This window comes from Rhincodon typus, chromosome 29, assembly GCF_021869965.1.
Source record: "Rhincodon typus isolate 14 chromosome 29, sRhiTyp1.1, whole genome shotgun sequence".
Taxonomy (NCBI): Eukaryota; Metazoa; Chordata; class Chondrichthyes; order Orectolobiformes; family Rhincodontidae; genus Rhincodon; species Rhincodon typus.
Genome location: NC_063360.1, coordinates 27999208 through 28013157, shown reverse-complemented (window position 1 = coordinate 28013157; position 13950 = coordinate 27999208). Strand labels below are relative to the sequence as shown.

The following is a 13950-nucleotide window of genomic DNA, read 5'->3' as shown; positions in this document are numbered from 1 at the left end:
AGGAGTTTCCACAGGCAGGAACTTGATTTTAAAGAATTGACATTCCTTGTGCGTTTATCTGATGGAGTGCATTAGTGTGCTGGTGCATGAGCAAGTGACTACTGGAGATCACAAATGGCTATCTTGATGATCATAACATGGTTGCGTGATTAATAACCGCACAGAGGGTCCATCCAAAATAGAATGTAAGACATTAACATTTTATTTTGGTTTGGTTTTTTTCCAGTATTACGAAATGTCTTATGGTTTGAACATTGAAATGCATAAACAGGTAAGTAACTTTCTTGGTCTCTTCTTAGAAATGCTTCATGGGTTGTCCTACCATAAATGTGACAAATTTCATGATTGAGCCTGGTTGTAAATAGAACTTTTCTCTTTGTATTTTCCAATTATACACCAATGAATAATTGAATGTTCTTTTTAATTGGAACTGCCGACAGATTAATTTGAATGATAAATTAATAATGGGCACTATCTCATTTATTATTACTTTTTATAAAGTGCTTCAGAGCTTTCAACCTTTATTAAATATTTAAAAAGTAAATGTCGTTGACTTCAGTTGTGCGCCTATTGTTTGATGATTTACTCTCTCCTTCCACTCATGTTCCAGGAAATCAAATGTGATATTATATAATGAACTGTTAATGTGATTTCACATCTTTTTGGGGCTCATTTCCCACTGAGTAAGATCTAAAATTGGAGTGCTAAACATTTTCTAGTTCCTGATAGAGCTTGTTGACCCCTTACAGTTCCTTTTTTTTAAAAAAAAATGTATGGAAATCTAGTTTAATGGATGAGAAGTTCAAGCAAAGCCAGGGTTAGGATTAAGTAACTACTTTCTCGTGGTAGTGTGTAGTTGCTGCGTGGATATCAATAATAATAGGGCTTTTTTTTTGGGTATCATGTCCACTTGAGCTATGCAGCAGTCTCAACATGTTGCTTCTGTCCAAATCTAGGCCTTGCTTGCTGATTGCAGTTTGAACTCTGTAAATTAGAGCTGCAATATTGTCATTTACAGATTTCCTTCCCTAAAGGGCTTATCAGATTTTTTTTTTCAAAACCAACAATTGACAATGGCTACATGGTCCTTTTTTTTTTTAAAATTCCAGATTTTTATTGGATTTAAAATTCTTCATTTGCTATGACCGTATTCGAACCCATGCCTCAGAGTGGGTTTGGTGACGTCACCATTCCCACCACCTCCCCTCTGTAGATACTGGCCAACCTGCTGAGTTTTAACAGCATTTCTTTGTTTTAATTTCAGATTTACAGTATCTGCAGAATTTTACTTCTATTTTACTAGAATGATATGTACAATGAAAAACTTCAGAACGCTGGTGATGTGGAGAAGCAAGGGTTGTTGTCCTTAGAACAGAAAAGGTTAAGAGGAGAAGTGATTGAGGCATTCAAAATTATTTGACTAACTCAGCAGGGTCAGTAGTTGGTGGACATAATGTCTGTTTCTATGCTATATGACTCTTTGGTCCATGCCAGACATAATCCCGAACTAAACTAGTCCCACCTGCCTGCTCCTGGCACGTGTCCCTTCAAACCTTCCCTGTTCATGTACTTGTCTGAGTGACATGGAGTTAAACTGGCGAAAGAACTGGAGATGACATGAGGAAAGAAATATATCATCAATTCCTTCTCAGGACTGCTCTGCCTGAAGCAAGTGGTGGAAGCCGGTTCAATAATTTTTCCAAAGGAGAAATTTGCAGAGCTCATGAAGAGCCAGTACAGTCACAATGACCTGAATGGCCATCTTCTTCCATGTTATAATATTCTACAAATCGGCTTTTTCTGTCATTCCTGCTCCCCCAGCCCACTACCTTGTTCTCCCCAGTTTGTCCAAAAGTCTTTCATACTTCCTGGTCTTGGTGAAAACTTCAATCTAATTCAAAATATGACTTTACTTTTTCCAAGGATATTGGCTGATTTGTACGTTTCTAGCATTTTCTGTTTGCTGTCATAAATGATCAACATTTGCTGTTCTTCTGTTGGTATTTTAATGTTAACTTTGTAATTGTTACGGTGTGCTGGATGATGGGTATGAGTACCATACCCGTAGCCAAGTTAAAGTGGTATTGACACTTAAAAAATGGCAGTTGACAAAACTGTGAGCAGTTTACTCTCAAACTTTTAATTCTGCAATGGTTCATCACTTTGCATAGTCAGTATGTATGACTTGTCCATCTAAGTGTACTGTTCTGTTTCTAATACAATGAGAACGAGTTATGCTTTGCAGTAGCATGGATGCAACTTGGAATGGAATTGAAATTGGGCATATAACTTGTCCACTTTTGTGTTGTTAATCAGGACTAATTTCTACTCCTAAATTCTTAGTGCACTGTTTGACCAGTGAAGCATCACAAAAAAAAAGTGTTTAAAAAGTTACAGCACTGCAGCACACCAGCCCACTCACTCACGCTGCTGTTTGAAAGTACAAGTAGAATCATACAGTCCCTGCAGTGAGGAAGCAGGCCATTCGGCCCATCAAGTCATCACTGACCATCCAAAAAGCATTCCACTCAAACCCACCCCACTACCCTATCCTTGCATTTCCCATGGCCAATCCACCTAACCTGCACACCTTTGGACTGTGTGAGGAAACTGGAGCACCCAGAGGAAACCCACACAGACATGGAAAGAATACGTGGAGTTTGCACAGACAGTCACCCGAGACTGGAACCGAACCCAGGTCCCTAGCGCTTAGAGGCAGCAGTGCTAACTACCATGCTGCCCCATAGTGATCATCTGGCGTCTCCTGAGCTTGATCATGATGCTGTCTATCAACTCATTCCTTGGTGGTGATCTCTTAGTGAGAATCGCCTTCTGGATGAGGAGTATTTGGCGTCTGTATGCATAACAAAAGCAAATGTTGATATGCTGATCAATTTTAATGTTGGTTAATCACTGCTAAGGGATGTGTGATGACTGTCGTTCTGTTAGCATCCCTCTTTGCCATTTTGAAAACAAGGTTAAATTCCCACTCCAGAGCTTGATCACAAAGATCAAATGTGACACTCCAGGGCAGGACTGGAGGACTGTACCTTCCTTTAGATGAATCATTAGCCTGTTTGCCAGATGTAAAATAAAAAAATCCCTTAGCACTACCTCAGAGTAGACCAGTGACGTTATCTCATGTTGCCTTGGCAAATAGTTATCCCTCAGTCAATAGCACAGAATCAGATCATCTTATTATCAGTGGGATTTGGATGTTTGTGATGTTAACATAACCCAAGCAGAGGCAGAGGACAAGCCTTCCTGGTTTGTATGCCTCAACAAGGCAGCATTTGAATTCACTGTACAAATGGGGGAGAATCCAAACTTGTTCGAGTCAAATTGTACAGATCACCAAAGTTTTGGGCTGCTTGAGAAAGGGGTCTGTTGAATGACATTTAAGTATCTGGTTAATGGTTAGCACCAGCTTGATGTTGGGACTGAATGTTGCATGTTGATAAAACTCCTCATTTGAAGTCTCTTGTAGTGTGATGAGATTGAATTGCATTTTACTCTGCAGGGTTTTTAAGAAAACAAATTAATGAGGTTGTAATTTCGGAAACCAGCTGGCATGATGAGCATCAAACGTGACATCTGACAGGATGAGTTTCAGGAGGTTAATTGAAGTGAGCCAAATCTTCAGTTTTAATTCAGCTGTTTTTAAATCAGCTCGCTGTGCAGGCAGGAAGGGCAAGTTTGGCAGTCGGAAATATTATTCAGTGGTTTAACTTTCTGACTGAAGTACCATTTTTACTCATGCCCCCCTTTTCTACTCTTATTTCTGTCTCACCTGCTGGTCCGTGCTTGCAATACTTTTCCAAGTTACCAATTGCAACTCCCCAGGCAAAACTTGTGTGGAGATTTTAGTGAGGGGAGGGGTGCGGTGAGGTGGATTGATCTGGTTTTCTGTGTGTGTTGTAGGATGGGGGTGGAGTTTGTTGCCATGCTGGAGGAGAGATGGGTGTATGTATGTGAGAATTATGATGCCCAATATTCTCTCAAATCTTGACATTATAATGTTGCACTTAGTATGTCAATATACCTCCTTTAGTGACCTGGGGGTCAGTTAGCTCAGTTGATTGGATGGCCAGGTTTTGATGCAGAGTGAGGTCAACAGCATGGTTCAATTCCCACACCAGCTGACGTTACCATGAAGGACTTTTGCTTCTTGACCTTTCTCATCTCCCAAGGTGTGCTGGCCCTCCAGTTAAACCACTGTCAGTCTTCTCTAATAAGACAGCAGCCCTCAGATCCTCTAGGACCATGATGACTTGACTCTGCTCCCCCATGCCCCATTTTTTTAAAGGGACATGTTTCACTGTATTGTAGCACGTGACAGAAGGATATGAAGGTCTCCTAACCTTTGTTAACTCTGATTCACTTGAAGCCCGAAACGTCAGCCTTCCTGCTTGTCTGATGCTGCTTGGCCTGCTGTGTTCATCCAGCTCTACACCTTGTTATCTCAGGCTACAGGAAGTATGCTTCTGTTATAAATGTTTCGACTAACATTAGATTATGCGCCTGTGAATAAAATTCATGCAGATAATAGCCAGAGGTAATAAAGGTCTGTTAGATTCTTTGATACCATGAAATCCACATTTAGTTTCTTGTATTACAAGGAATAATATCTGCATTCTTGCATCAAGTGAAATACCCTGCTTGACGCAAGAACCACGTTGTTATGCTGAGTTTGAAGAATGAAGGGGTCAGATGACCCGTTGTGAATTCTGCCCAGCACTAAGCTTGGATGGCTTCATTATTAAAGGGGAGTCCAGGTTGTTTTATTGGAAAGCAGATAAGAGATTCACACACGTCGATGATAGGTATGCTGATAATGGCGAGACTGTTCATTTTAAAGCATGGTCTGGCAGCATCAGGGTAGATTTTGCAAATGGTTATAACTTTAAACTGTCAATTTGATTATGATAGTAAATGGAATTGGTAGTCCAGAGAATAAGCAACTAATTAACATATCTACATGGATACAAGGCCCATGAGATTCACACTGCCATGAAGGTGAGCTCAGTAATGGGTACTGTCGTAGTACACCATTGTAAAACTGAGTTTCAGTTTTTTTACTAAGAAAACCCTGAACCTTGTATATAGGCCACTCTCAAGAATTTTTGAGCAGAAAGATTGAGGTGACCAGCCTCTCTCATTCACTTTCTACAAGGTGAACGGGAGTTCAAGCTCTAATGAAAAAGACCCAGTTTTTGAGGATTTGCATGAAGCTACACCTAGCCTTGTCTAGAAGAAGTAATCTCCACAGAAACCCATATCATTAAAGATTGAGCAGCTTTTAATTTCCAAACAGCTATTAAAGGAAAAAGAGTGGAAGCACTCTGGAGTTGTGAATTACTTCAGGCTGGTTCTGGTAGGAGGGCCTGTCTACTTGAGCAAGTGTGAAGCATTACCACGGTGTGGTTTTTTTAATCATTCTCTGGTCAATTTTCAAGTATTTGCCTACAAAAGTAGTCCTTAGTTACTGTTGCTTTGAATTTGTTTGTTGAGTAAAGGTTTTAAACGTTGGTCCTAGTATATGTTCCTTTTTGCATAGTCATCAGAAATTCAAATTTCTTTTCTCTTTTAAAACTTCTCAGTCTTTTGTGGGGATTGAAACACCATTGCCAGATGGTTTATAATAGCTTGGCTACCTTCACCTACTGAGATGAGCAAAGCCAGCACATGCAGAGAGCTGATCCTGACACAATATTTCTCATTGAAGGGAAGATAACACCTGAGCAAGGACCAGGCACAGAAAATATTGTATGATTATGATGGCCACTGTTGTTCTGTCCAAGCGAATGCTTTCTGTCATTCGATGATTGTGCTGTATTGCACTCTGAGCTGAATGATTTCTAAGACGTGGATAGAAAGTTGAAGGTAACCTATTAAGAGTCATTTGTCCCTTTTGCCCTTCAAAGCTGGGAGCTTAAGCAGTTTTACATTCCTTTTGACCTAGCATTTTATAGAGCTGTAATGTGACTGTACATTATGGCACTGATTTATTATTTTTGAAATTTATTTTCAAACCCATTGGTGTGAAGATTGCATTCATTCTCCAGAGAAGGCTTAATAAAGTCATAAATCAATGTTGTTACGATTGCTGGTATGCTGCACAATAACTTGGGCCTCGATTACACTTCAGCAAAGTCAACTTGATGCTGTTTCGGGTGAGTAATGGAATTTAATGATCGGATACACCACTGGAGTGGAGGGATTGCAAAATAATGTTAACCAACTAGTGTAATCGCCGTTGAAATCCCAACTTGATCATTTGAATGAAGAGGAAAAGGGTTAGTTCAAAGTTCTGTTTTTATTGGAATCATAACAGGATGAAGGAGCAGACAAAAAGAGACTGTGTGCTGTTATTGTAAGTACTGGTTCAATGCTTGTACAGTATCATCTGTGTCAAAGAGCTGGTTAACATCAGAGCAGCTATCACATGACATGTGTTTTACTTGGTAGAACATTAATTTTGTTTTGGCATTCTCTTCTGCACGTGCACTTTTCAATGAGGATGTGTCTTCATCTCCAATTGTTATAGCACAGAAATTGATTTCTGTGGAATAGAAACAGCCCATTATATTTGTCTCAACTTTGCTGTACGTGCGTTTCCTCTCACCTTACCTAACATTATCAACAAAACTTTCTCTTGTTCACCTTCAGTACTTTGCTAGCATTCCCTTAAATGCATTACCAGTACACTACTGGTTCTCTTAATGTCAATGGACTAATAATTTTAAGTAAATGGCAAAAAACTTGGCAGATGTGGGGTATTGTGAGAAAATGTGAGGTTATGCACTTAGCCAGAAAGAGTAGAGGAGCTGAATATTATTTAAATGGAGACAGACTGCAGAAAGCTGCAGTACAGAAGGGCTTGGGGGTTCCTTGTGCATAAATCATAAGTCTATCATCCAAGTTCAACAGGTTATGGAGAAGGCAAATGGAATCTTAAACCTTTCTTTAAAAGGGAATAGAACATAAAAATAGGGAGGCTTTATTAAAACTATACAAGGAACCCATTAGACCACAGCTAGAATATTGAACAGTTTTGATCTCTTTCTAAGGAAGACTGTGCTGGCATTGGATGCAGTACATTGAAGGTTCAGCAGGTTGACCCTGGACATGGAGGAATTGTCTTATGAGAAGAGGTTAAATAGGTTGGCTTGTACTACGTGGAATTCTGAAAATAATGTTTCCTCTCATTTGAAACATACAGCATTCTTAGAGGGTTTGTCAGGGTAGATGCTGAGTGGTCCTTTGCTTTTGTAGGTGGGTCTAGGACCAGATGGAATAATCTGAGTAAGGGAGTAATACGTTTCAGAAACGTCAGGAATTTATCCTGAGGGCAGTGAATCTATGGATTCACCCAGAAAGTTGGATTAAGAATGTTCAACGCTGACACTGATTTTTAATCAGTAAGGGAATCGAGGAAAAGGCATGGAAGTGGAGATGAGGATTCAAGGATCCGCCATGATCTCGTTGAGTGGCAGAGCAGACTCAATGGGCTAAATTGGTTACTTTAAGCTCTTAGGTCTTATGGTCTTATAGTAAACCCAGAGAACAGGTCTAATGATCTGGGTTCAAGTCGCACCACAAATTTAAATTCAATTCACAAATTGGTAATGATAACAATGGTCATTATCATCAGTTGCCACCCCAAGGACTGCAATGGTTCAAGAAGGCAGCTTCCCACCACCCTCACCAGTGTATTTACAGATGTACAATAAGAACTGGCCTAGCGAGCGACTTCCACATCCCATGAACACATTTAGTAAACTAAATTGATTCTCTATTTATAAATATCTTTTTTAGGGATGGAAATCTGCCAGACCTTGCCTGTTATGGCCTACATAGGACCCCAGACCCACGGTAGTATGTTGACTCTGAAATAGCTAAGTAAGCCATTTCATTCAAGGGCAGTAAGGGATAGGGAACAAATGTTGATTAGCTAGTGACACCAAAATCCGAAGGAATGATAATAAATGTTCAGTTTGATCTGTTCCCGTATAGTGGCAAGCTGCACAGTCTGGCTGTAGATGTTTCTCCCGACTTCATTATTGAATTTGCTAGTGACTGTCTTAAATATCTGAGCTTTAATTGTTTTTTAAAATTCATCCCTACAGGTAGAAACGTTTGCCCTTTGTCTATTCCATTAAACCACTTGTTCATTTTAAAAGCCTGCATTAGGGCACTCTTCTATCTTCTTTCTTCTCCCATTCCCTAGCCCACAGATACTCGGGCCAGCTGTAGTGTTGTACCTGCTACCCTCTAATAACTCTGTGTCATCCAGGAATAGAAAGCTCGGAAGACCTTTTTAGTAATGAAGAATAACGGAGGCACAAAATATTTCAAAAGTCGATGCCTGCTTATTCATTGGAAACGATTGATTTTGAATCCATTCCTGATATGCAGAAGTGCGTCCGTCAGCGTGGTTAGCTGGACAGCTGATTTGTGATGTCAGCAGAAGGGCTTGCGTAAGATCTAGAAGCAGAATTATGCCGTTTGAGACTGGTCCACCATTCGATTGTGGCTGATGTGTTTCTCACCGCCATTCTCCTTCCTTCTTCCCCTCCCAACCCTCAACCCCCTTACTAATCAAGTTCTTATCTATTGCTATTTTAAATGCATTCTCAATTTTCCACAGCCCTGCACGGCAATGAGTCTAAAGATTTACCACCCGCTGGTTGAAGAAATTCATCCTCATTTCCATTCTAAAGGTTCTTGCCTTCACTCTGAGGCTGTGCCCTCGGGTCCTAGGCTCTCCAACTAGTGGAAACATCATCCCCGCATTCACTCTATCCAGGCCCCTCGGTATTCTGTAAGTTTCAAAGAGATCTCTCCCTCACCCTTAAACTGAGTACAGACCTGTAGTCCTCAATTGCTCCTCTTATGACGAGCCCTTCATCCCCATGTTCATTGTTTTGAACCCCCACTGGACCCAAGGCCAGTGCACCCTTCCTTAGATATGGAGCCCACCACTGCTCACAGTATTCAGAGTGTGCTTTGACCAGAGCCTTGTATAACCTCAGCAGTTCATCTCTGCTCTTACATTGCGGCCCTCTTGAGATGAATGCTAACATTGTGTTTACTTACCTCATGGTCACCAGGCAGGTTAGTTGACATAGAGCAAATCCTGAGCTAGGGCTTCAGATTGCCGAAACCTTTGTGTTTAGAAAATAGCCCCCTTGAGATTGCTGCACTGACTGAGATGACCGTGGAAGTCTTGCCTTCTCAAGCACTGGCCTTGTCTGAGGCCTGTTGACTCTCAGTTATGCTACGATCAATCATCTCTCTAATGAGAAAGCAGCCTGATGGTCTGATTAGACTACAGCAAGTTTACTGTACCTTTACTAATTGCGTGACTTACATTTTTGTTTTGCGTAATTCAATTGTGGGATAAGGGCATCAATAGCATTATAGACCATCCCTAATTGCTCAGAGGGCAGTTGAGAGTCAGTCACATTGCTGTGGGTCCAAAAGAGCATTTCCTCTAATTTTCCACTTTGATCCAGAGGCCTCTGAGGTCCCTGCACGTAAGTGACTTCTGGAACTGGAAGTCAATGCCACAATTGGCACTTCAATACTGATTACCATGCATGGAACCCTGGAGTCATGCAGCTTTCGAAGGAACACTGGTCTGGAATCGATTGTAGGCCTGGTAAGGTGATTTCCATTGCTGAAGGGCATCAGTGAATTAGATGAGATAGGAATGTGGTATATGTCGTACTTTCCTGATGGATGACAGGATAAGTACAGGAGGTGAAAAGAGAAATGTTTATGCTGCAACGTTGCATCCCCCCTGCCCCCTCGCAAGCTCTCAGCCTCCCTAGTTCTAGATTCCCCTACGAGAGGAAACTGCTTCTCAGTATAAGGCCTGTCAAGCCCTCTCCGAATCCTCTATCTTACATTCTAGTTGAGCCGTGTCTTCATTCCCAATCTTCCACCTCCCTACCCTGGTTTCCATTAACCTTAGGTTTTCTTCTGTTTGGCAGACGTGCATCAATTATACTACAAAAGTCGTTTTGTTCTCTGTCGTTTATTTTGGAATCAGTGACTATATTTTTAGGTGTTGTGGGAAAGTGCTCTGGGTGCCAAGGTGCAATTATTGTTGGTTATATTTAGATAAACTCTACGACTGAGAGACTCCCACCGTGTGTGTGTTCCCCTTTGTAAAGGGAAGTATCCTTCGTTGAACCTCATTTTCTTACACCTCGGGGAGCTGTAGCTGTTTCATGTTGAAGAATTGCTACCTTGGGGTGGATCCTAGGAAGCGGATCAGTTGATTTTCAGAAGCTTGCGATTTTAACATCTCCAGTTTTTACAGTCACATGATTAGGCTATTCATCCAGGGTGTGAACATATTAATAAATAATTTTGCTTTTTTTAAAAAAAAACAATGTCCTGAATTTATACAGTTTTCAATATTAAAAAAGCAATGTGCTTCATTGTTCAATAAGCTTTGATAGATTAGAACAGGTGACCTAAGCGTAAATTAGAGATGTTTTAAGGGATGACTTAAAGTAGAGAGAGACTTAAGGTAAAAGGTGAAAAAATGGAAATTGGGAAGCCACAAGAGGCCTGAAATTTGTTGGGTCATATTTTAAGCAGCATTCCCAGACCTTTAAAATAAAAAGTTCAACATTTGCCGCATCTGGAGACCTGATGGCAAACATGTGAGACTGTGGATGTTTGTGCATGTCTCTGGGGTCTTTGATAACTAGTTGTATTTGAAGACAGGAGTATTGTCTGTAGTTGACTTTCCAGCAGTGTAAAGCCACCTTCACTTTCTCTCGAGAGCAGCATGTTAAATGTGTCATAAATCAGCTTGCACATAGCCATGGTTGCCCGTCTGGAGTTGGAGTTAATGGCCAAACATACTCATAAAACTGCAGTGATTTTTTTTTTTAAACCTCTGGATTTGATCAAGAGTCTGGTGTAAAACGATAACCTTCCTTCAAGATTCTTTTACAATTTTGTAATTGTAATCAGGGCTTGAAACCAAGCACACTGCATTTATGATTGTGGACCTCTATTTGCTGCTGCAAATTCTGTCAAGACCCTGGCATGTTGCATCTGAAAATACTTCAAAATATGACTGGGAAATAGGCGTGATACTAATGTTGCACATGTTGAGGCTGTCTGTTTTGTGATCCGTGTTTTGTTGTTATAATGCACAGTGTATGCACACCGTTAACCTTTTTGTAGGTGGGGCTTTGGGGATTTCAGGTGAGGGCCTTCCCTTAGTGTGAGGGGAAGAGCAGGAATCCATCCGTTGCTGGCAATATGAGAATGACCCTTTTGCCCTAAAGGCAAAGTAAAAGCTTTAACATGCATGTATCTTTTTTTTTGAACTGACGTAAGCCTGGTTTCCAAGCATCCTTCACGTTTCTCATTAGCTGCTGTGGCCATTTGTTTCTGGGTAGTGTGCCTTCAATGACCCACTTGCAAAAGGCAGAATAAAGTGGATGGTGGTGGAGGAGGAGGTGCAGGAAGAGAGAGAAATCTGAAATATAAGCACAATACTCATGCCTAGCGAGTCAGGTAACTTCTGAGGAGAAGAGAGGGTGAACATTTCTGGTCGATGGCCTTTTGCAGTAATTGGAACATGTCACATCTGTTCTGTAACAAGTCTTAAGTGAGTAAGCAAAGCAAGCTGGGTCTGGTGGTGGACAGGGTGTTGAGAATGGAAGGGGTGGTACCATAATGAGAGATGATGGTGCAAGACCAAATGAGGTAGTTGTGGAATTAGTTTGATTTTTAAAAAATGGGTATTGAGAGGGTGTAATTGGCAGCAACAGAACCATAACGAGCGGATTGCCATCCAGAAAAAAATAGACAGCTGATTGTGAGCTGGTGTTCTTCCTCCTGGAGAAACACTGGCCCTATTGTACTATAATGATCCCACTGCTTAAAAACATGTTCACTTTGTGCCCGCACCATTACTGGGAACAGAGTTGGCTAAAAGCGTTTCTCTTGCCACTGGCTGAATTTCAGCAACGTGGTTTGTTTTGCTGCGTTGAAAACCTGTTGAGACAAGCACGAGAATTCCTGGAAGCATGGTACTCCACGAAGCACGCTATTAATAAACACATTGAACTCGACCCCATATACATTCCACTACGAAGGAAACCCAGAAGTGAAGCAATCCATCTCAACGGACTCCAGAGTTTAAAAACCAGGTGGGAACACACACCGATGCTTCATCGGAGGCTGCACTGAGGATGTTACCCAGCACGGTAATGAAACGTCTGCCAAACAACAAACCAGCTCAGTGAGCCAACCAACCTCAAGAAAACAATAAATTTCATTTGGATAGGACCTTTGCTGGCTCAAAGGGGCTTCGCAGCAATATCATCAAACATAATTTGAAGACATTTCTCTTTATTCGTGGGATTCGAGCATCACTGGCAAGGCCGGCATTTAGAGTCATACAACACAGAAACAGACCCTTTGGCACAACTTGTCCATGCTGACCATATCCTAAACTGAACTAGTCCCATTTGCCTGCATTTGGCCCATATCCCTCTAAACCTTTCCTATTCATGTCCTTATCCAAATGCCTCTTAAATGTTATTGTACCCGCCTCACCACTTCCTCTGGTGGCTCATTCCATACATGCACTACCCTCTGCATGACAAAGCTGTCCCTCGGGTCCCTTTGAAATCTTTCCCTTCTCATCTTTAAACCTCTAATTTTGGACTCCCCTACCCTTGGAAAAAGACCTTGGCTATTCACCATGTATACCTCTCATCATTTTATAAACCTGTCGGTCTCCAACACTACAGGGGAGAAAAGGTCCCATGCAATCTAGCCTCTCCTTGCACTCCTCCTCGCACTCAAACCCTCCAGTCCTGGCAATATCGTTGTATACTTTTTCTGTACCCTTTTCTAGTTTAACAACATCCTGCCTACAGCAGGACAACCAGAATTGTATAAATACCGAAAGAACTGTGGATGCTGTAAATCAGGAACAAAAACAGAAGTTGCTGGAGATGCTCGGCAGCGACCGAAGAAAAAGTCAGAGTTAACATTTCAGGTCTGGTGACCCTTCCTCAGAACAGTTCTTTTCTGAGGAAGGGTCACCGGACCTGAAACGTTAACTCTGATTTTTGTTCACCAATGCTGCCAGACCTGCTAAGCTTTTCCAGCAATTTCTGTTTTTGTTCCTGATTTACAGCATCCACAGTTCTTTTGGATTTTATTTAGTATTTAACTCACTGCCACATCTCTTCTAGACATGCCCACCTTGAAGTTCTGCTCCTCTCTCCAAACAGCATACAATTCTGGATTCTAAAAGTGGTCTCACCAATGTCTTGTACAGCCACAACATGATGTCTCAATTCCTATGCTCCATGCTCTAACCACTGAAGCCAAGCATAAACACCTTTTTCACCACCCTGTCCACCCATGACGCCACTTTCAAGGAACTGTGTAACTGCACCCCTGTTCAACAATGCTCCCCAGGCCCCTACCATAAACCAGGGCAGGACCCAGACAGTTAGTCTTACCAAAATGCAATACCTTGCATTTACCCATGTTAGAATCTATCTGCCACTGCTCCAGCTCATTGATCCAGCTGATCAAGACCTCGTTCTCTTAGATAATCTTCTTCATAGTCTACTGTACCACTAATTTTGGTGCCATCTGCATGCCTATCCCTCATTACTGTTCAACTGAGTGGCTTACTGGGGCCATTTCAGAGTTCAGGTAGGAGTTGACCATGTTGCTGAAAGTCTGGAGTCACATGTCGGCCAGACCAGTTAAGATCTGCTAGATTTCCCTTCCTAAAGGAGTTTAGCAAACCACATGTATTTTATGGCAATCGATGGTTGTTCATCGTAACCATTACTGAGATTTGCTGTTTAGATGCGGGTTTTGTTAATCAAATTCGAATTTCATTCCTGTCACGGTGAGATTTGAATCCTAAACTTGAGCTGTTGGATT

The 13950-nt window shown here is 41.4% G+C and overlaps 1 protein-coding gene across 1 annotated transcript in view; it reads left to right on the top strand.

Annotated features, from left to right (window-relative positions):
• chico (TLE family member 5) overlaps nt 1-13950 on the top strand; it is a 58756-nt gene that overhangs the window by 43945 nt on the left and 861 nt on the right. The window contains exon 4 of the mRNA XM_048613927.1: nt 227-271. Within this exon, the coding sequence (XP_048469884.1) occupies nt 227-271 (45 nt within the window). The remainder of the gene's footprint in view (nt 1-226; nt 272-13950) is intronic.